The following is a 24,756-nucleotide window of genomic DNA, read 5'->3' on the forward strand; positions in this document are numbered from 1 at the left end:
TAAATAATGACTTTTAGTTCATAATCTTGTATGTCCAAAATAGAGGGAGTTTAAGGCCCTTTTAACCACTTTCTTGATCACAGTTTACTTTTAATGAAACCAGGTTTATTAACTTAACCAAATCTAAGTACATATGGATCTCTTAAGTAGAAAATATTTAATAATGACTTGAATGTACGCTGAAAAGTATATTAAGCGAAATATCTACTAATACAAGTACGAACAAAGAGACTCAGGCAAGATTTAACCATGTCGGGTAAGGTTGAACTTTTTGTAGCCACTTCTCTTTGAGTTTACATATGGATCAAATTAGTCCGGTCTAATTTAATACAAGAGAATACCAAACACCCAACTCCGTATTAATAGTCCTATCCAGTATTATATCCGATGTACCAAACGAGATCTCAATGTTACAATTTCAATGCAATTAATTTAAAGAAGAGGAAGTTTCATTACAAACTTCTACCTATTACCCTTGATGTAACAATCCAGTATAATAACATTTTAAAATAATCGCGGACAAAATATAAAATTGTTACTTGGGGCGGTCTATATTTAAAGGAAGAACGTGTCTTATTCATTTGTTTTGTTATACTTGGAAATTTTTTTTTATTTGACCAGCGATCGGCTCACTAATGTTTGTGAGTTTGTATTCTATTATTCAACGTGAACATGGACTCTCTCTTGTTATGTTAGTCACGAAGCAGTTTCCTACCTATTACCTTTAAGTGTGAATGTGATCAAGTTGAAAGAGAAGAAATTTTGTGCCAGTTTCATTTCAAAAATGATCTATCTATTAGTTTGGTCGGTGGCGTTGTTATATGAGTTGAGGGTTGACTAGCAAAATTTATCTTCAAGAAACTAGCAAACTTTTACGTGATCATTTAAAAGCTGGTTGAAAGGAAGGCTTAAGTGTGTACTATCTTTTAGACTTTTACATGTACATACCGAGTATCAAATATATAGAGTTACAAATAAATTTTTTTGGTTTGTATAATTTAACAATAATTCGTGTTTAACTAAAAAAAAAAAAAAAATCCTATTCAAACATACAAGATCGACTCATTTGCTAACGCACTTTGTAAGAGGTGTTAGGATTAATTATGAACCCCAGCGTTGAAGCTAGTCCAGCTTAATCCCTGAAGCTAGTGCAGTCCGAGATAATCTGGTGCAACAAACGCATCCTAATGGTATTAGGGATTAATTGTAGGCGAGAGTCGTTCGCTTTCGTTCGCTGTCAATGTGGAACTCTAAGAGCTTTATTCTAATGTTGACATGTGTCAAATTGTGATTGGTCACTTAATTGGAGAGGAACTCATGTGCCTTTGGTACCTTGCAGGCTGATCATAAATTATCATATGCCTTGAAGCATTGCAACCCTCAGCGCGAAGCAAATATAAGGTTAGGTTCGCATGTGCTTGCTGCACATATTTGGCATCTGTATGATAGACTTTAAGGAGGCATCTTTGTAGGCAAAAAGGTGGTTGTTGTGCCTTTACATTCTTCAGCTTGAATCCTCTTATTATTTTTATGACGTTGAACATCTTGTGATTGGTAAGATCGATTTCTGAAGATGGAACTAATTTCTTCAAAATGAAACAGGTTCTTACGATCAGGTGTATATCTTGTCCTAGAGAAGCTAGAACTCCAAGTCTACCAGAGATTAATAAAGAAAATGTAACTTCTCATTCCATTTTGTAAAATCGACGGTAAAATTCCTCTGAAGATTCAGTTCATGACGTCCACATGCTCGTTCTGCAGTTACTTCATTCAAAAGCAAAAGGACCCGTTTAAAGCTCATCAGCTGAAACTACAAGTAATTGTTAAAGCTTTGAAATGGCTTGAGATAGCCATGGATGTCGATGAGTCTCTGGTGTAATTTGCAAAGTTGTGGTTTTGAGCAAGCCCGTCAACTCATAGAAGTAGGCGGGTGATGAAAAATACACTGCTAAGATGAGATACGCCGGCAAGTTCGTCGTCATTGGAAACCATTTTTGTCAGCCTCGTGAAGAAATCATGTCTACTTCACTAGTGATGTTCGCTATCTCATCAAACTGAACATTTTTTAACACATTTTTGACATAGTTTTTTAATCCTCTGTTCCTTACGGTTTCCATTTTCTTATACATTTTTTACCAACGACTACAGCCAAATAAATACGGGTAAAATCCGATGAGATGCATAACGTAAATAAACCCAACGGACGAAGATATTGAAAAGGTATCAACAAAAACACCTGGTTCTGCTAAAATCATTAAGCCAAAATTGCAGAGGTTACTCCATACAACTAAACCAAACCACCCAAAAAGGGGTAGGAAAACGAAAACCGAAAACAACTGTCACTTCAAATATGTAATTGCTTCGGTACATAAGCCATCCCACTATTGGAATACGATCTGATATATATCTACTTTCCGGAGCACGAAAGAAACTGAAACTTCGAGTTTCAAGGAACATTAGAGATCAGAGGGAAGGATAGTCTGTATGTTTGAAGGCATCAGAATATTATAACCATCAGCCGCAGTTGAAACAAGCATGCCAGGAATCTGAGTATGCCAATGAAGTTCTTTCAAGTCCTTCTGTCCCTGTTTACCATAAATTACCACGAGTTAAATGACTGAAAAACCGGGGGGCTCTTGGAGTAGAACAGTCGGTCAGAAATGTTTACCTGACGAACAAATAGAAGCTGCGGAGGTAAGTCTTTTGGAGCATTCACTTCCTCTTTTGTCTTAGCTTTGAATTCTGCCTCTTCCTCCTCGTCATCTTCTAAAGATAGATCCCATATTCTGGTAACAAAAGCCAAATGACAGATATATTGAGTTCGTACATAAACAGCAGGAAAGTAAAAGTTTGTGTGCAGGACATGCCATTTATCACTTCAATCTTGTCTCTAAATATACTTACGTCAGTTGATTGTCAGAAGACGTAACGGCCAAAGTGGAGGCTTCGTGTGGACTCCACTCGATGGATGTGATAGGGTGTTTATGGTATTCAAAATGTGCCACTACTGAATCTCCTTCCTACATTTAAATAGAGGGAAGAGGGCTATATAATTCTATAATTATCAACTTAACACTCGGGGAAATTCCAACAAGACATACCTTCAGCAATCTAAGATTGCAAGAGGAAAAGGTGCCATCGTCACTTCCAGATGCCAGCATACAACTAGCCAGCCTAATAAAAAAAACCAATGAAATGCCAAGGTCATCATTTCATATGTGGAACAAAATATATCGAAACAAATAACAAGTAACAAACAGCGAAGGTTATTTAAACACCTAGTCCAAGACATAACATTCACATCTGAATTATGCGCCTTAAAAGAAGTTGCTGGTGCCTTCCCTATGCGGATATCCCATATTGCTATATTCCCCTCGACAGAACAAGAGGCAAATACATCAGGTTCTGTAGGACTCCACTGCAAAGATACAAGTGAACACACAAAATACTGTTAGAGAATTGGAAAATACTAAGGAAAACTACTCAGTTCGTGAGACCGAACATATGCTTTATATCAACAGATCAAACTTTAGTGTCCCATCTTAGTTACATACTTGTAGATCCTCAACGCTTGCAATATGTCCAATATATGGAGTAGTATCAACATTCCAAGTCGAACCAGATGTAGGTTCGCATAAATGTATACAATTCTTGCAGTCCCCTTTTAAAATCAGACGTAAACGAATCATTAGTTTCAAATCAAGAAAGCAATATACCATTAAATACACTTGATAAAGAAAAATAAATAAATTAAAGTAACTTAACAGTAGTACCAGATACAAGCCTTCCAGGGACAAGTGGACTCCATTCTAAAGCAAACCCTTCATCTTTATGCCCAAACTTAACCAATGGAGCCTGGTTAAAAAGTGAAGAAGCTCCCTGGCTAGCTTCAGTCTCTGACTCCGCTAAAGCATTCAAATGAGAACTGAAGTCCCAAACCTGCATGAGTGGCAGGATTAATTCACGTACAAAGTATATGTAAATTGTCATTATCCAAGCGTCAGTATGATTTATATACTCATATTCTTGACATAAAGTCAAACCTGCACATGACCAGTGTCTGACCAAGATGCATATATATGTGGATTTTGTGTCATGGCGCATATACGATTAACACATCCTTCATGAGCTACCTTGCGCAACTGTACATGAGAAGAAGAAAGATGGAAATGCACAGAGATGAGATAAAAATTAAGAAAGATGAAGGTGAGCTGAATCAAGTGTAGGATGTAAAAAAAATATTGCCTGCAAAACAGGTGCACCAGATCCTCATCCTCGCTATCGTCATCACTATCACTGTCCTCACTATCCATATTAGAGTCATCATCTGCGGCTTTGGCTGGCACTAGTTCGCGCTTTTTCCCGGAAATGTTAGATACTTTAAATATTCCAAGAGAGTTCCAAGCAGCTTTTTCTGCCTGCAGAACCACAGGTTTATGTTTTCACCATCAAAATTGAATTGGTAAGAGAAATTAGATAAATAAATCAGTCACACAAACAAAAAGATAAAGCTCACCTGAGTCCCTGCAACAAAATACATGGTATGGGGAACTCTGTCCGAACCAACCCCAATGTATCTCGCACAATATCAAAGCTGTAAAAAGAAATTTTAGCGGTGAACTGGAAACCTGTAACTCTCTTGGAAAGATTGAAACTTCAATTATTAACTACTAGCCTCTCTGCACGCACTAGCGTGCGTGCGAGAGGCATTTTTGCAACACGGGCGCTACACGCCCCAAAGATGTGTTGTTTTAGATATTCTTATATTTCTTAAGTGATTATTTTATAAATTGTATTTGTGTCCATCACAACAATTTCTTATTATTTTCAATTTTTTATTATGTTCAATCATCTAACTTTTGCACCTGCCCATTGTACCCAAAAATGAAATTTATGAATTGTACACTAACCAATCCACCTTTTTTTTCTTTTTTTTTTGCTTGCTAATTATTATGGTGTCTTTTTTTTTTGTTTGGCTGATAGAATTTGATTTCACGAAATGAGCTATGCTTGATCATTATTATGACTTTGGTAATTAAGGACATCTGTAGAGCCTTAAAACCATTACAAAATGGAGAAATTGTAACATTATTCTTCCAAAATGGAAGAAGAACAAAGTATCATTGATCGCCAATAAATAAATAAAACATGGAAGAAAAAGAAAATAGAAATATGCCCTTCACGTAGCCTCTCAAAGCACGACAGTTCTTTCACATCAAACATATCCAACCACTTTGACACACCTGACGGCTTTACAGGCGAAGAGTGAGAAAGAGAAGAGCGTGAATTGAAAAATAGGAAAAACAGAATGGGAAATATGAGAGGCATGTTAAGAAAATGGGCATGCCCATAAAATAAAGCATAGATCGTCGTCCTACTTGACAACCGCCGTCCCATCAAAACATCGTCCACCAATTGTCTACATAAAAAAAGTATGCATAGGAAATAGAAGCAGATAAAAAAGTTGGAGTGACAAATAAGAGAGTAGATCAACCATCTAAATGAAGGGAAAAAAAACATGATCAAGACCTCTTCTCCTCTGCTCTTGTAGCTCAAATCTATCATTTTGTTTAAATTAGTTAAAATCAAAATCATTGACAGAAGGAAAAACAAAAAGGGGTGAAACTATGTTAGTCAAAACAGAAAACAATGACGATCAAAACTATTTTGGTTCCCTCTTATTCCTTTATTTATCTTCCTTCTTCCATATTTTCCCTGTGAAACAAACTTCAAAACTGATTACACAAATAAAAAAGGTTCAAACTTTTAATTTCCTAGAAACCAAAAATGAACATTTGTACTAAATTAATTAAAATTAATTCATGGATAGGAGGAAAAAAGAATTAAAGGAAGTTACCCAAAAGAATGAAACCACCAACTCATATATTGAAAACGCATTGATCACTGGGGATTCACCAATCAACCTATATATTTGATCAAATGATAATTATCCAACTTTCCTCCCTTTTCGTCTTCAAATGTGGACAAAAAATTCAAAGAATCTCAAGTAAGAGAGATGAAGAACCGTCACAACCCAGAGGTTACGAACACAACCGAGCAGATTGGTTGGCAAAAATATTAACTGCCTATAGAGTGTTCAACCATCTTAGATCCGGATCCTGCCGCCCCAACTCTATCGAGAGCCCTAGGATGATCAAAGGGTGTTAATGTGCAGCACAAAATTCGAAGCTAGTTGAGCATCGTCGTCAGATAAATAATACAATACATCAAATTAAATCTGGGAAAAAAGACAAACAAAAATAAACCATACCCGACATCAATGGGTCACCAGTCTGAGTGACAATCTGAAGCCACCAATCTTTGGTGGGATGAAAGCTCAAGAATTTCGGCAGTTGAAGAAGGCCTTTTGTAAAGAACTGGTAATTGTGTAACTTCAATAACTGCTATAAATGTCTCTGGCATTCCAAAATGGCTAAAATTAAGCTAGAAACAGAATTACCAATACACAAAAGAGAGAGCTTTCTACAAATTGGTTCAAAACCCATTAAAAAAATCTCGTAAAGATAAATAATTTCGAATAGTTCAAATGATAATCAAGTAAAAATCTCCAAATTATTATATATTAAAGCGGGCAATTAGTTAATAAATCAAAACATTAGTAGATATGAACAATTCAATTAGGCATAGAGCACCTGAATTGAAGCAGAAAGTGAAATTTTATGGCGAAAACCCATTGCAAAATTCTGGCAAAGATAAGAACATTGTTTGAGAAAATTACCCAATTTACACTTTTGTATGCACTGTGGTGATCGAGAACGTGCGATGGAGGACGGTTCCATCTTTAGTATGTGCAACTGTTGATATGGAGTGCTTCGATTCCATCTGGAGTAGTTGTGGTCGATTATCGTTTTTTTCATCTGGAACAGTAACTGTATGCTTAATCTAATGGGTGAAATTTAATTGAAAGTGTGGGTGATTTGATCCAATGGTCGGAATCATTATTGAGATGTAATTCCATATTTTTACGTTTTTAACCCTATTTTTATGAGCAGTTATCCATTAGCCTTGTGTATGAAATGAGGACATTTTTGGCATTTCTGAATGCTTCACCAAACTGGCCTTCTCCCTTTATATATATCTGGAACAGTAACTGTATGCTTAATCTAATGGGTGAAATTTAATTGAAAGTGTGGGTGATTTGATCCAATGGTCGGAATCATTATTGAGATGTAATTCCATATTTTTACGTTTTTAACCCTATTTTTATGAGCAGTTATCTATTAGCCTTGTGTATGAAATGAGGACATTTTTGGCATTTCAGAATGCTTCACCAAACTGGCCTTCTCCCTTTATATATATAGATGATTTGATCCAATGGTCGGAATCATTATTGAGATGTAATTCCATATTTTTACGTTTTTAACCCTATTTTTATGAGCAGTTATCCATTAGCCTTGTGTATGAAATGAGGACATTTTTGGCATTTCTGAATGCTTCACCAAACTGGCCTTCTCCCTTTATATATATAGATACATAGATAACAATTACCCGCAAATTAAGTATAAAACTGGAACTTCAAAACATAATTCAATATTACGACTAACGAGTACAATGCGAGCATTTCCGAAAAGAAGAATTGTAATTATTAACACAAGCTACAGTTAAGATTAGTTCAATTAAGAAGCTAATCATGCGCCCATAATTCAAACCCACAATCCAAAATCCAAACTTTATGCTTTTCTTGCACTTTCTATGCAAACCAAAGAGAAGAATTCATAAAATTCAGAGCAACCTTAAACAAGGCCAACCGATATGGAAGGCATGGAGAGGATTGTAAGCTGAAGGGTCACACTGGAGCTCTTCACCCTCCTCCAGCTTGTCCACTCCCGGCTGCCATACCTTCGCCGGCATCGACGGTCCCGAAGAGGAAGAAGACGCATCTCCTTTCTTTGAGCCCTAAACAAAAATTCAAGTCAATTCAATCAAATCAATTGGGGAAAAGATAAAACCCTAAATTTACTAAAAAAATTAAATAATAAACGGAGAAGGTAGTGGATTTGGAGCTGACCTTGGCCTTTCTTTTGGCTTTCTTAGGGTTCTTGATGCTTCTGACCATTTCTGATTCTTCAGGTTTTTCAGAAACAGAGACTCTGACGAAGGAAAGAGGAGAAAGCAAAACTGAAGAGGTTCTCGCTTACTGGGCTCCAGCCTTTTCTGATAATAACAGTATGCTAAAATAATACACGACGCTTGGGTGCAATGGGCTTATGTTTTTTTTCCTACAAACGACAACGTTTAATGAGTTTAATGGTTAATGTAGTGAGTTTAATGGTTAGTTGTTTGGAGAAAATAGACTTATTAGGGATCGAATTGCCACCATGATGGACAGGCATGAGCGTGTTTTCATTTGTTTAATGGCACTCAAAAGCAATCATCATGCAATTCTTAGAGTAACCATGCATGAGATTGTGTTTGATTTCAAATTAAAAAGCTATTTCGATATGGATAGTACTATTCACATATTTTTTTTACCTCACATACCCTTGTTAATTTTTTTAAGATTGATCTTTTGCAGTTTATTGATTCGACAACCAAAAATTGAGAAGGATGTGTGAGGAGTAAAAATCGACGTGTGAATAGTAGTATCCTTTGACTTTTGATACAACTTTGGAAACTAGAGTGCAACGGTAACTGTTGAGATTAGGGATGACATTTTCCTACCTGTTAAAATCATTTCACCCAGGTACACAGTCGTTTGGGGAGGATTTATAAATAGGTATATGGGTATGAGACAAATATGGAGAAACCGAAACTTCTTATGTGATCTTGAATATCTTTATAGGGATACTGTAACCATGAATTCCAGCCAATTGTGCACCCCGCCCAAGCTATAGCTTGCATGTTGGCGCTCTTCATAGTCATTATAAAAACAGCAGAGTTATTGTAGCTATATAAACCCTAACCCCTTATGCTACAACATAAGAATCTAAACTACATTTGTCAAATAAAAGAGGCTGAAAAAACTACTTAGTTTTCTATCATAGCAAAAATGTTAAAAGCAGTAACGTAATTTCACAAAATAAAATTTTGTTATTTTTTATTTAAATCTCACATACAAATGATTTTAACATCTCTAAATTAAAAAAATAAAAATAAAGCATCTCTCCTTCTCGCCCCACTCCCAAGTTCACTCTCACTCTCACTCTCACTCTCACTCTCTTCATCTCTTCCTCTCTCCTTCAATTTAAAAAAAAAAAAAAAAAAAAAAAAAAAAACGCTTTGTGTGTGGACATATATACTAGTTTGATTTATTTCTTTGTGATGATCGCCTACAACATTAATACCAGCACCACTATTCACATTAGGCTACAAATATTAACGAACATAAACACCAGTTCCACCACTCCATGTTCAATTTGAAAAAGATGATCCATAATTTCGTTCTCATAAATGTCAATGATTACACACTTTTTATACCACAAACCAAAATGCAGGACACACCACGGAATTGAAGGGAAACCAAGGCCAAAAGAGAGTAAAGCAACATCAAGACGAACCAAAGCATGCAATACCAACTTCAAACACACACACAAAACAAAAGCGATACCTATTAAGGATAGTGAAGGACCACCAGACTATGATGAGCATAAGGCACTAGATTAGAACTAGATTAGAACTTAGCTTAGCTGTTAAGCTACAGTATTGATGATGACTCAGCATCAGTTAGATATTTTATGGACATATATATATATATATTCCTTGTATCCTGAAGATAAGGTTAATGAGAATGATTTCTTCTTTAACAATTGCAATCTCTCTCTCTCTCTTAGTTCTGTAAAGTTCTACATGGTATCTTCGCCGAAGTCCACCGACGTCGATCCTCCGCTTCCCCTTCCTTGATATTCTTGCATTTTCTTGTCTCCCAAACACGTCTTACCTAATTTTTCTTTCTTGCATCTGTGCAATCTGTCTGTCTTTCTATGGCGACCACTCTTAATTCCTCTGATTCCCCTTCTCCTGCTACGTCTTCTGGTCCTCCTCCTCTTGGTGAGATCTCCAACACTGTACCTCCATCGATTGCGACGATTACTGTCCAAAACATTGCTGGAATGGTTCCGACGAAACTCAATCGTCAGAACTACATCACCTGGCGCAGCTTATTTCTTCCCGTTCTTAAGCGATTCAAGCTTTTTGGCCTTATCACTGGTGATGATCCTTGCCCTCCTCCGTTTGTTCGTGATTCTACTGGATCTCAGATTCTCAATCCTGCACATGAATTGTGGTGTGAACGTGATCAGATCTTAACGATCTGGATCAATTCCACCCTTGCTGAAGATCTTCTTCCCCTGACTATTGGAATGGAAGATTCTCGCTCGCTGTGGCAGTCTCTTGAACGCCGTTTCGCCGGCGCGTCGCGCACTCATGTTCACAGTCTTCGCTCTAAGATCCAGACTATTCAGAAAGGTGATGCTTCCATGACTGATTATCTGCACTCTATTAAGGATGTCTCTGATAAACTTGCTGCTGCTGGAGAACCGATTTCTGATTCTGATCTGGTTGCTTATATTCTTGCTGGTCTTCCTGATGAGTATGAATCGTTTGTTGATTCAATTGAAACACGAACTGAATCTGTGAATGGTGATGAACTCCATGGTCTCTTACTCAGCAAGGAGATCTCTCTTCAGAAACGCAAAACTCGCGCATCTTCTTCCTCTACTGTTGCACCGTTTCATGCTTATGCTGCTCAACAGGGATCTTCGAATCCAACCTCGTTTCGGGGAGGTTCTAAAGGCAGATATCAGAATCAGAATCGCAATTACTATCAGAATCGCAATCGTTTTCCTCAGAATCGTACTCCTGGTCCAAATCGTCCACACAACAACTCTGGAGGTATTCTTGGTTCTGCTCCCTCTCGCTCCTCCTTTTCTGGAAATACTGGCCAAAATTCTGGCAATTTTCAGTCGGGACATTCTCCCGTTCTCTCTGGTCGTTCTATGCCATGTCAACTATGCAATCAATATGGCCATTCTGCTCTCTATTGTAGTCGTCTCTCTCAGTTTGCTTCTCAACATCCTCCTCCTATGGGTTTGACTGCTATGACTGGTTCTTCTACTCCAAGTTATTGGATTACTGATAGTGGCGCTACACATCATGTCACTCCTGATCCAGCGTCTCTCAATTCTGCTATGCCCTACAATGGCTCTGACCAGCTTCTTGTTGGTGATGGAAAAGGTCTGTGTATTACTCATACTGGCCATGCTTTACTTAACACTCCTAATGCTGTGTTTCAACTTCATGATGTGCTCTTAGTACCTCAGGCCTCTCATAATCTTCTGTCCGTATATAAATTTGTGTATGATAATTGGTGTTCCCTAACCTTTGATCCATTTGGTTTCTACATCAAGGATCTAAGCACTGGGAGGATGCTTTTCCAGGGCCCCAGTGAAGGTGGTCTGTACCCTTTCTACTGGAATGCTTCCAATGGTATTTCTGGTATTGCCATTTCGCCTCATGCCTTAATGATTGCTAAAGCTGACATCGCTACATGGCACAGAAGACTTGGACACCCTTCTAGTTTAGCTCTCCATAAAGTTGTAAATAAAGGTCATTTGTCTGTTGTTGGTCCAGTTTCTCAGAAGTCGTTTTGTTCCGATTGTCAAATGGGGAAGGCCTCTAAATTGCCATTTTCTACTTTGCCTTGTACTTCCACTCGGCCATTTCATCTTGTACACACTGATGTCTGGGGTCCTTCTCCTACCTCTTCTTGTACTGGATATCGCTATTACCTAATTCTAGTGGATGATTTTACTAAGTACAGCTGGTTATATCCACTGCATTACAAATCTGATGTGTGTTCTGTTCTTCAGACTTTTATTATGAAAGTTCAAACCCTGTTTGCTAGTTCGATTCAATGTATCAGGTCTGATTCAGGGGGTGAGTTCTTAAATGCTCCTTTACAAAATTTCTTCAATGCTAATGGTATCACTCATCAATTAAGTTGTCCCCACACTCCTGTGCAGAATGGATGTGCAGAACGGAAACATAGGCATGTCGTCGAAATGGGTCGAACATTGCTCTCTCAGAGTGGTCTACCATATCAGTACTGGATTGAAGCATTTCAGACTGCTGTTTATTTGATCAATCGGCTGCCCCCTCAGACTTCCTCTGTTAGTCCTTGGGAATTGTTATTCAAAGCTTCTCCAAAATATCACACCTTGAAGACATTTGGCTGTGCATGTTATCCGTGGCTTCAACCTTATTCTTCCAGTAAATTGGCCCCCAAGAGTAAGCTTTGTGTTTTCTTGGGATATAGCCTCAACCACAGTGGGTATCGATGTCTCGATCCTGTCACCAATAAGCTGTATATTTCGAGACATGTCGTGTTTGATGAAACCTCTTTTCCTTTCAAACAATCCCCTGTTTCTCCCTTCCTTCCGTCTTCTTCCCCTATCTCTCCTACATTTCCCAACCCTATTTCTCTCACTATACCTCTTTCCACTTCTCCCTCTCCTTCTCCACTCATCCCTGCCCCTTCCCCTATCTCGGCACCATCACCTGCACCCCCACCCTCTCCTTCTTCTTCCCCAATAGCCCACCCTCCTTCTGCTATTCCTGTTAATCACCATCCCATGATGACCCGTGCCAAATCTGGCATCACCAAGCCCAAAGTCTTTACCGCCTCTAAACACCCTCTTCCACCCTCTGTTGACCACCTCACCACTATCCCTTCTCCACCTACCACTTATCATCAAGCTTCTAAGAATCCTCATTGGGTCCAAGCAATGGCAGATGAGTTTGCCGCTCTTCAAACCACTGGTACTTGGGAGTTAGTACCTTCTCATCCAAGTTACAATCTCGTTGGTTGCAAATGGGTGTTCAAAGTCAAACACAAAGCTGATGGTTCCATTGAGAGGTATAAGGCTAGGTTGGTTGCTAAGGGGTTCCATCAACAGGAAGGCCTTGATTTTTCCGAGACATTTAGTCCCGTCGCTAAACCAACCACCATCCGAATTCTCTTGTCTATTGCTGTCACTCATGATTGGTTTGTGCATCAGTTGGATGTGAGCAATGCTTTCTTGCATGGTTCTCTTAAAGAGGATGTATACATGGTTCAACCTCCTGGGTTTGTGGATCAGTCTCACCCTCACCATGTTTGTAAACTCAAACGGTCTCTCTATGGCCTTAAACAAGCTCCCAGAGCTTGGTATGAAGCTCTTTACAGTGTCCTTCTTTCCTTGGGTTTCTCCTCATCACCCTCTGATCCTAGTCTTTTTTTTTCAGAAAGGTTCTCACATCACTTTCATACTGGTTTATGTTGATGATATTATCATCACTGGGAGTTCTCCTCCAGTTTGTCAGTCCATTATATCCAAACTGCAATCTCTCTTTCCCGTCAAAGACTTGGGTGAGCTCCACTATTTTCTCGGCATTGAAGTTCACAGGTCTGCTAAAGGTTTACTTCTCAATCAATCCAAATATGCTATGGATCTACTCAAAAAAACTGATATGCTTGGAGTCAAACCCTGTTCTACCCCTGTTAGTTCCACCAAATTGGATCACTCTGGTAGTCTTCTCCCTGATCCTTCTTCTTATCGATCCACTGTTGGTGCTCTCCAATATCTCACATGGACCCGCCCTGATCTGGCCTTTGCAGTCAATCAAGTCTGCCAATACATGCATAGTCCTCGCACGATTCACTTGCAGGCTGTTAAAAGGATTCTTCGCTACTTGAAGGGTACTATTGACTCAGGTTTATGGTTTTCTAAAGGCAAGCAAGTTCTCACTGCATGGACGGATGCTGATTGGGCAGGATGCCCTGTGGACAGACGTTCCACTAGTGGCTATTGTGTGTTCTTGGGTCCTAATCTCATCTCTTGGAGTGCCAAGAAACAAAGCACAGTCGCTCGGTCATCTACTGAGGCAGAGTATCGCTCACTGGCTCATACTGCTGCCGAGCTTAGCTGGGTTTGCAAAATCCTGCAAGATATCTCCTTTCCTCTCCTTCAAACTCCACGAATTTTCTGTGACAACAAAAGTGCCATTGCTCTAGCCTTCAACCCGGTTTTTCATGCCCGCACAAAACATGTAGAGATTGATTATCACTACATCAGAGAGAAGGTTCTTCTGGGCCATGTTCATGTTCATCATGTGGCTTCGTTGCTTCAAATTGCAGATATATTCACTAAGTCCTTACCTGCTGACAGATTTGCCCAACTTCGCTTCAAGCTCTCAGTTCGATCCCCTTCCTTCTGCTTGAGGGGGTGTATTAAGGATAGTGAAGGACCACCAGACTATGATGAGCATAAGGCACTAGATTAGAACTAGATTAGAACTTAGCTTAGCTGTTAAGCTACAGTATTGATGATGACTCAGCATCAGTTAGATATTTTATGGACATATATATATATATATATATATATATATATATATATTCCTTGTATCCTGAAGATAAGGTTAATGAGAATGATTTCTTCTTTAACAATTGCAATCTCTCTCTCTCTCTTAGTTCTGTAAAGTTCTACAATACCAACTCAAAACACGCATTTCTCCCAGCCAGTTGATCTCTTAGCTTTTTTTGCGTGTACTCCACTTGGCCCAGCCAATTGATCTCTTAGCTTTTTTGCGTGGTGGCGGCGCCAAGCTACTTGTATGGAAGAAGCTGCAAAACACTCCACCAAAGAGTGAGGAAGATGCCTTCTAAAGAACAACCAAAACTTAGCGACTACAGACTTCAAGTCGTTTGCCGTGATTGAAAATGCTTCAACTTTTGACTGAGACACAAGGGTTGTAGTGCAGATAGGCAACTCAGAAAATGAGGCAGATTTCAATGCCCAAATTACAAGTTCTTCTCCATAGAAATCATTTTTCTCAAGGCTTTTGCAAACATTTGTTGCACCTTTACTAGTTGTGTAGGTCAAAGTTGTGCCTCGCCAGATGAACAGCATCTTCCGCAATGGTTCACCCTCCCTAATAATATACACATCCTCATTATAAATCACTGGCTTTAGATGCTCAGATATTACTTTCAACCCTTTTTTATCTATACTTCCAATAATTTGAACCTGCATACCAATGTTCAATTAGATACAATTAGTTATGCATGACGTATATTATCTTTATTGACTGTTAAATTCAAAATTTTCTAGTTACATACTTTCTTTAGGGAATCCATGCAAAGACGGGGCACGATAAGTGTTTGTTCTATTAAGACTGGATATGTCTTTTCCTTCTTCTTTCTCAAATTCCGCTGCTCGGCTGTATTTTGGAACCCCTGCATGTTTAGTAACTCTATAAAGCGATTTCATGACGAGATAATTAAATCCAAAAATACATGTACGTGCGTGAATACACCAAAAATTTGCATGGAGGAGCTTTAAGCTTAATGACATAAATTTTGCTTGAAAGAGTACTGATCACCGCACCAACCTGCACCCTCGAATTCAGATATACTAAAAGTAGTATCAAGCCACTTAAAGAGATCACAACAGAAAAGATGATTTGTTCCGTCTCGAAACTGGTCTGAAGGTTTGAGCCAAAAGAACTGCCAAAAATGAAATGGAGCGCAATATATTAATTATCGATTATATTCTTTTAGAAAACTGACATAAATTTTTTATGGAATTTAACTGCAAGGACGACAAATTATGAGTTTACAACATAAATATTTATAGGTAATCAACATGAAAAGTCATACAAATACAAACCTCAGATTTCGCAAGCCCCACCAAAAACATTGCAAGATCTTTCTTGGAAGATATTTTGACGTTGACATATTAGATTGGAGAGCATACAGAAATATACCATAATCGTGAGGCAACGATGTCATATTTTTTGGAAGTTCTACAGGGCATGATAGTTTTAAACGTGGGATATTGATCAGCTTATTATTTTACTGGGTCTGATAACCACAGTAGAAATGGTGGATGGAAAAATCACATTTTTGTTCTTGTTTATAGATATAATCCTGCCAACATATTATCTCCGTATTCCCGGCAAAAAAGTACCACATGGATCCGTAAAGCTGAAGGACAAACACGACGATATAGTTAATAATCAATGTTTTTGAAACGTATTGAAAAAAGATAAAAGATAACGAAATGAAAAGCACCATACCCCTCAAATAAGATGGCCTTTAAAGAAGTAAATATGCTGTTACTCCTATTCAGTATTCTCAAATGTTTTCCCTTTGTTTATTCAAAACCATATGAGAAATTGTAAATAATATTAGAAGTGCTCAAGAACTAACCAGTTAATATATTAAAACGATACTAACTATTTATTTAAGCCCGCTAAACAATCAGTATTCTCATTATCTAGCCGGCTCCTAGCTATTTTACGTCAATTCAAGGATCAAGCTTGCAAAAGTTATCCACATCGGACATCATTTCACCATTTGCATTTTATTGTGAAAGTTTTCCTTCTTTGGATGTTGATTTAAAAAAAAATGATGGTTAAGAATATGAGATAACGTTGTTGGTTACTAACCGGTTAATGCTTGAGCATTGCTATACCTATTGTTGGAGAAAGATAATTTACAATTTATACGTAGAAGGTTCAATGCTACTAGCACAGACGCTTTTAGTGGAAAAACCCCGCATCTATAGTGGTATGTGGTTACATGGAGAACAATATTAGTAAATATGTTGGTGGTGAACCATGCTAGCTAATTTTAAAAAGTCTATCATATTTACACTAATATATCTCAAAAAAATAAGATTACAACAAAATTTATATTTTTCTCCCCAAATATCGGAAATAATGAAGATTTGAACTTACATGAGAAGCAATGATGAACGGAAGGAAGTCTAATATGGCTTTAAGGAATCTTCTTGTTACAGTCTCTACGTTAGCACGTCGATCAAGCCATTTGTAGAGGTTATAAGCCCTCAGTATATATTGGAATGGAATTAGTGAAACAAGCATATGATTATCGAAGTTTGTATACTTTCCAATGAGCAATATTGCCTGGAGACATTTCAACAAACATTTAAATTTTTAAGAAGGGTATCAAAATAATTAATTGTACGAGGTGGTTGAGTCTCCTCCTAGACCCTACCACGAATAGGTGGCAAAATGACAAATTTAGTAGGAATGTACGTAAAAAATATATAGCATTATAATAGGATAAGTATTGTGCTGATGTAAGACAAGAATTTCGTTATTTTATATGCAATATCGTTAAATGGAGGAAGCTATGTTTAACCCAGAAAATGATTGGAAAATTGGTAATTTAAGGGTTAATAGATTATTTGTTGCTGTCATATCCTGTAATTGGATGTTTTGGATTTTTCAGGTTGTTCGGATTAATCCAACTTTCATTTGGCATGTCAGTTTTGAGCCTGGAATTCGGACGAATTATGTAACTGACATGTAAATACTAATTTTTATTTTAAAAAAAAATTTTGTAACTAACATGTAAATTCATTTATTCATTAATACTAGAAACTTCGATCAAAATCTGAAAACTAATAAGGTCTCATCCAAAGAACATTAGTAACTAGGGACCGGATACTAATTTTTTCCAAAAATAATCTAGGTATCATGCATGCATGGATGCAGTTAAATGTGAAATTTAATTACTTGCAAGAGATCACCTTCTCTTAACGTCTTACCTGCAGAAAGGGAAAAGCAACCCAAATGCGAAGTAGAATGGCTAAGAACCTAATTGGTTTCTTGTGGATGAAATTACGTAGTGTTGTCACAATATGATCGTCATTAGTTTTTGTGGAGGAGGCCCCTGCAAAAGACTTGAAACTAAGTTTGGTGCAAAATCTCTTCAGGAAAACAACGATGTCCATATAATAAAAGAGATCCCCGATTGATCGTGAAGCCAAAAATGTCCACATCAACGGTTGGTCCCAAAAGAAGCAAGTGTCTTTCTCGACGATGATCGGAATATAGCAGATCAAGGGATCAACGAAGAGAGAAAAGGCGGATGATACTACAAAGATAATATCCCATGTTGGAAAGAATATTTTTGGTTGATGACGTTGTGGCTCAATTGTTGGCGATTCTGCAGTAGTTGGACTTGCGTGTCCTTCGTCTTCCTTGGAAGCTACCCCATCCTCTGAAGTATTCCAATGACCTAGATCGCTGTACAAGACACAATAAACATATTATTCAAAGATTCGAACCGTCTATCTTTTAAGTTTTTCTTAAAAAAATTTGTTTACAAAAATCACCCAAATCTGAAACTATATGAATGTTGGATAAAGGATTTAGAGTTTCTTTGTAAAACCATTCATCCATTTCTTCACTAGAAATGAATTCTAAATTGGATTTGTCTAATTTCATGCAAGGATGATTTATGAATGGTGTTATAAAATATAGACATTCGGATAATTAAAATACATTACGTGTGTAAAAAATTGTGTAAAAAAAAAAGTGTCACGGATCCATCCTATATATATGAGTAGAGCTTTTTAAAGAAAGGGTTTCTTACTTTTTCCTAAAAAATGAGCATTAATTGTGGAGTTGACACCACATCGAATTTCAACAATCTAAACCAACTGTTTTTCAAGTTGAACCTTATAAATCATCCTTGCAAATTATTAGTGCTTGAGGTATCCAATTAAGCTCAAAGAATTGACGAACAATATGTTTTAAGAACATTAAAATTTCATCGTAACAATTAAATGGACAAATAATTTCTAATTGAATTGAATTTTTGAAGGAATTGTACATGAATAGAGACTTAATAAATAGATGGTTTCGAATCATTTTTTATTTACGTTAATCCCACAACTAATTCCTAATAAAAAAAAATAAAAAATAAATCCTTTCCTTAGAGTAGTTCCACCTTGGGCAATAGCCCGGTGGACTGGCTCTAAAACAAGGCCAGAAAGCCCGAGCAACTTGGTCCAGCGTGTGCTGGTAATGGAGCCTGAGCGGGCCTGATGGAGAGGTCCGGCAGGAGTTGCCAGCCCGAAGGGCGTGTGACACAAGACTGACGTCTGGACGACATCAGCCATGTGGTGGATGGGCTGAACTTCCCTTTCTCTCTGTCAACCTTTATGGTTCTTGAACGACGTCGTCGTCTCACGATGGATCGGCGACGGCGACGAAGCAGAAACCCCAAATTTTATACACTCTATAAATCCAATAACAAAAGGCAACATCCTCAGTGAAAAGTGCCTATTCGTCAGTTTAAGCAAAGCATACATGAAATTCCTCAAATCCAATTACAAAACCCATTAGAAACAATACCGAAAACCCAGCACGGAAATTGGATGATCCGACCCAGATTGGATCAGACGGGGCTGAGAAGTTGGGAAAGTTGCGGCTTGGGTTCCGAGTTCATGCCGATGATGATGACCAGGGGAATGAAGCCGTAGTGGGTGACGACCTTGGCCTTCTTCAAGGCCCACGTGCTCCGCTTCTTGAAGGATTGAGCCACCGAGCGCTCCTCGGAGCCCTTGGAGGGCTTCGCCGTAGTCTTGCCCTTGCTCTTCAAAGATATTCTCGACGCCATTGAAATTTGCTTCTGGGGTTTGTGCTGAGTTTTGATTTGATTAATTGCTTGAGCAAATTGTTTTAAAGATGAAAACTTTAGTCAAAATTTGACTAGTTAAAATGTGAAAAGCTGCAATGGAATTTGCATCTTTAATCTTTAATTTTTACTCTTTTTTTTTTAATAAGTATTTTGTATTATTTTATAAATAAAAAATATTATTTTATTACTTATTGTCAGGGTTATTGAAGTATAACGATGAAAATGCAAAAGATGATTATTATTTATTAAGGATAATTACTATTCATTAGATGGATAATATAGTGTATTACCTGCGGAAAGGGTTCCGGAACTGCTCTTAGGCTATGTATACGTGAGTATACAACTGTTAAAAAAGTTTCCAAAATAAAGCTGGAATAGTCTCTCTTCGTTTGTGAGAGTTTTTTCTCACTTTTGTGTCAGAGTGCCTCAAATCTTCACCGATCCACATCGTCGCTGGCCAATGGAAAACCCATGGTTCTTATCTACTTTCCTATTTTTCTTTTTCGTCATGTTCTTGTTTCTGCCTAGTTTTTCTTCTCCTGCCATCAACACTTTGTTGCTATGTTTTCCTTTGATTTCACCATCTTTAACCCTAAATCCATAACACCAGTTTACCTCTCCATCATTTTCATCAGTGGGTTCCATCATCTTTCCATCCATCTACAAGTTCAATCGATTACCGTCGGTGTTCTTTGCGATTTGTCGCCGTATTTTAGGAGGATGTGTAGAGCTTCAGCTTTGGTGTTCGCACCACCACCGTTGTGGGCCCTTGTTGGTCCTTCCCACTGTTCACCCTCGTTAGCGAAGTTGCCCGTGGGATATGTATTCTTGGGGTCTTCCTTTAGCTACATGGACCGTACCTTCTGTATTTTGTGGTGGTGATCGTTGTTGCGATGATTCTGGGAGGATGTTGCGACCTCTCTCTTACAAATATGGGGTTGCTGATGGAATAATTGAAGGTAATCAAGTGGGCCGACATATAGTGTTGATCACGGTGTAGAGAAAGTGTTATGAAGCGGCAGCTTTTGCTACAGGGATTGTAGTTTCTATAGGGTTTTCCTGTTTGCTGTTTTCTGTGTATTGGGCTTCAAAATTGTTTTTGGTTTTATGGTCCATCTTGTGCTTTCTTTGTACCTGTACCATTATGTTTGTAAAGTGCGACATTTTTTTACTTTACGCGAAGAATGACGTACGTCGAGCAAACTGTTTTTGTACTAGTGAATCAACGAAGTTCTCCTTATCCTCGCCTTCCGTCCTTATCCCGTTACTGGGGTTTTTCTTCAGTTTGATTATATTTTCTTGGTTTCTTTATGCTGTTTTGGGATTTGGCGTTTGTGCCTTTTTCCCCTTGTTTCTCTCTAGAGGTTCCCTTTCTGTTTTAGTTTACAAATAAAGAGAGAGAGGGAGAAAGGGGGAGAGAGCGAGAGAGAAAGAGAGAGAGAGAGTTTTACATGCAGAAGTTTGTTTCCCAATAGATTGATAACCACATAAAATCACAAAAGGCCTATCAACGTTTCTCTTTAGAATCGGATGGAAGTGATCATCTCACCTTCCTCAACCACAAGCTTATCATCATATAAACCCTTATTCCCTAAGCACAAATGGATGAAATGATTTGAGGAATCAAACGGTTCAGATTTCCCTAAATCCCGATCAACAGTGATGGGAGTCCTCAATCCTAACTCTTGGCAAACTCTTCCACATTAAAGATCAACACTAGCCTATGAAGATCAACAGGTACGAATAAACTAGATTGTTGTAGTTCAAACATGTATAAGATTATGACAGAAAGTTCTAGCAAAGTATAGCTACAAGATGGCAAAGCCAAGTCCACCGACTTAGACTAGAATAATCTAGATAAATGGTTTGTTTGTAGAAAAGTCTAGAACCATCACAAACATGTGGCTAAAATGGAAGAGTCCAATTTCATCAACTAGGCAAGTCGGTTTAGCAAGCCTATAAATATAAGATAAGTGTATTTGAATTAGCTAAGAAAGAAAGAGAACAAAGTAACAAAAGTAAGAAGTAAGAGAGGAAACTAAGAAGAAAGTAAGAGAGCAACAATCAAGTGAGAGTGAGAAGCAAGAGTAGTTTTGTGAGGAGTATGAGTGTGGTCTAGAGTGTCTAGAAAGAGAAAGTGTCATAGCTTTTAAAGTGTCTTTGAGAGTTGTTGTATTGTAATATTTGGTGTGCATAATACAAGTAAATTCTTTACTTATTTTGCCTCTCCAACATATGTTAGAGTTGTCCTTTAATTTTTTCTCAACAATTAGTATCAAAGCGATACGATCGGAAAGCGTCTCTAGTGAAGCTTTCAAGAATTGTGAGAAGTACATTGTAAGATTGTTGACTAATCTTGGTCGGCATATTGAAGCTCTCCCGGCACGATGTGTGGTCTTCAAGTTGTTAGAGGAATTAAGAAGTTAAACAACAAAAATTAAAATACATGTGTGACATGTATGGAGTCTTACCTACAAGGCCAAGATCTTTGGGAGATCGTCAGCGGTAATGAAGTTACGTAGTCAGAAGAAGACACCAACAATTGAAAAGGACATGTTAGAGGACATAAAACACTGAAAGAAACGTGGGACACCTTCGCCACATTATTTCAAAGAGGAACGATACAAGACTGCAACTTCTCGAGAATGAGCTGTTATCAGTGGCCCAATGTGACATGACAATTGCTAAATTTCCACAAGGTGTAGTCTATTTACCGTGAAATTTCTAAATTAGATCCTACTACTACCATTGTAGAATCTAGGATAAAAAGAATAATTATCTAGGGGTTGGGACCCGATTATCGAGGCTTTGTTGCCATTGTACAACGATGGCCGACCCAACTATCATTTGTTGAGTTTAAAAATTTGCTTGCCGATCAAGAAGCTTTGGCAAAGCAAATGTTATGGGTCTGGTCAAAATGTGAGGAGGAAGCACTCTACACCTGCAAAAGTTGAAGATTTTATCAAATTTTCCTACAGGCATGCGATATACGCCTGCAACGGTTCAATTTGCATATTTTTCAAAATTTTCTAGAACAAGGAATAGCCCCAAAACATGAAGAAATTTTTTATTGTGACGGAAACACAAGTCGTACACCACGTGTTTTTATGTAAGTGGTGGATATTTTTAAATTTTAAATTATTAAATTTTTAACACACATATCTCACAATTTGTTTAATGACACATGGTATACCATATCGTGTGCCGATCACATTAAAAAATCTCTCCAAAACGTGCTCACAAGCTGGCTGAGTGTTTCCAAGTCAAAGTAGAATTGTGAGTCAATCAAGTCAAACTCGGACTATGAATCATTTACTTTCCGACTTTGGATTTATTTGTTGTTTGGAGTTTTTCTAGTTATATAAGCTCTATTAGAGTAGGATTAGCCCTAGTTTGGAATGGAATGGATATGTAATTGTTTAACGATATTCTTCTTTCCACTTAAAATAATTATGTCAATTCTGATAATTAAAGAAAAAGAAAGAAAACAAAAAAGGATCGTAAAGTTTCAGAATTTAACAAACAAACCTTATGATTACAGATGAGTCAAAATTGGATTTCGCCATAACTCAAGTTCGTATGATACCTCTATATCCCTTGGTAACGAAATTTAGGAGCGAGCTGGCTTGGTAAAGTTCTACAAGTACCACAAAATAAAATCAAGAGTAATATTACACTTACTACCCATTTGTACTATCATTTTTACGATCTTTCTAATAAATGTAGAGCCCACTTTGTAGATCTCATCTCTATTATAGAGATAATACAAATGATGATACAAGTAGATAATAAAAATAGTATTTTCATAAAATCAATGATTAGTTGTCAATAAAAATATTATCATTACCATCCAGTTGTATTATCTGTCTAATTAAAATAGGATCCGTTAGCAAGCCCAACCTTTATTGAAGAGATAGTATAAAATAGTGAGTGAAGCATTAGTTCTCATGTGCATGGCAAACTAAAAGTCAGATACACCAATAAGAGACAAGTACTGAAACCCTACTAACCTGAGACTTCAAGTACTGAAGCAGTGATGGAGTCCTCAGTCCAAACTCTTTGCAACAGTGATGGATCCTCAGTCCGAACTCTGGGCAAACTCCTCCATGAATAAGATCATATTATACATATGAATAACAGTAACCCTCCCCTCCCCTCCCCTCCCCTCTCATTTAACAATATTCTTCTTTCAACTTATAATAATTATATCATTTTTCTGATAACTAAAGAAAACGAAAGTAAACAAGAAGTGATCTTAAAGTTGCAGACTTAAACAAACCAACCTTATAGTTACAATGGAGTCTGCCATAACTCAAGTTCAAATGATACTATATCCTTTGCTAATACAATTTAGGATCCACCAAGCTTGTTAAAATTTTAGCGGGAAAATTTCCAGAACACGTTGAGTCACAAAAACACATCCAAAATTCACAACCTAGAATAATTTGAGGGTGTAGAATCTGGTTATCACCTTGGTTTGTACAAAAAGTGGCTACAAAATCTCGAAGTTGGCCGGAGAAGTCACGAAATTTCGAACCCACAGGTTGCTCGACACTGAGCCTAGGGATGCTGGTGGGTCGAATGGTGGCTCCGAAATATTCCAAATCGATGACGCTTGGTCGGAAAATCAGCGGTTTCTCTCTGCAACTCGCTGGAGTTCTGCAGTGGACTTCTCCTCCTTTGATCTGTGTCAAAACTCGCCATTAACCAACCAAACAGGAAATTTAAACTAATCAATGAGATGCAACGATTCGAGGCGATTAGAAGCTTACATTAGCCAGGAAAACGACGGAAGACTCGTCGGAAAGTTCGAGCGCGACTGAGTTCGTGGTTCTCGGGTTTTGGGTCTGAGTTTGGGAACACGGAAGACACTGCTGTGTCGCGTTTGAGGAGTAGATTGCGATGGTGGTGGGTTTGGAGGCTCGTTTGGTCGGGGGCGGTTTTGTCTCTGCGTTGCAGGGAGAAGGGAGCGGGAGTGAAGAGAGAGGACCGGGAGGTACAGAGGGAGAGTAAAAGTGAGCTTTCTTCTAAACAATGATTCCTTAAATAAAAGAGTAATACTGAATTAGCATACTAAATAGGGCGATAAGTAATAATTGAATCATTCATTTTAATGTTATTTAGTTTACAAATTAGGTAAAGTTAGGATGATTAAATTTGTAAACTAAATGATGTGTTATCAATAGTAATGAGCATGTTTATCAATAATTAAGTAATAAACCAATCATCAACTTTTATATTCTTTAGTTTCTAACATTTAATTTACAAATTTAATCTCTATAACATTATCTTTACAAATTTAA

The 24,756-nt window shown here is 37.7% G+C and overlaps 1 protein-coding gene, 1 non-coding gene and 2 pseudogenes across 2 annotated transcripts; 1 reads left to right on the forward strand and 3 right to left on the reverse strand.

Annotated features, from left to right (window-relative positions):
* Nucleotides 1-2,221: 2,221 nt before the first annotated feature.
* Nucleotides 2,222-8,077, reverse strand: LOC137748906 (protein HEAT STRESS TOLERANT DWD 1-like; annotated as a pseudogene).
* A 2,419-nt stretch (nucleotides 8,078-10,496) lies between these two features.
* Nucleotides 10,497-10,637, forward strand: LOC137749110 (small nucleolar RNA Z247). The gene has a single exon (XR_011070180.1). It is a non-coding gene; the product is annotated as a small nucleolar RNA Z247 (small nucleolar RNA).
* Nucleotides 10,638-14,492: 3,855 nt separating this feature from the next.
* LOC137747010 (cyclic nucleotide-gated ion channel 1-like) lies at nucleotides 14,493-23,762 on the reverse strand (annotated as a pseudogene).
* On the reverse strand, nucleotides 18,995-19,512 carry LOC137746540 (mitochondrial import receptor subunit TOM7-2-like). Its single transcript, XM_068486559.1, has one exon. It carries the CDS (start codon nucleotides 19,430-19,432, stop codon nucleotides 19,211-19,213), a length of 222 nt encoding a protein of 73 aa, XP_068342660.1. The 5' UTR covers nucleotides 19,433-19,512; the 3' UTR covers nucleotides 18,995-19,210.
* Nucleotides 23,763-24,756: the final 994 nt, after the last annotated feature.

This window comes from Pyrus communis, chromosome 10 (assembly GCF_963583255.1).
Source record: "Pyrus communis chromosome 10, drPyrComm1.1, whole genome shotgun sequence".
Lineage (NCBI taxonomy): Eukaryota > Viridiplantae > Streptophyta > Magnoliopsida > Rosales > Rosaceae > Pyrus > Pyrus communis.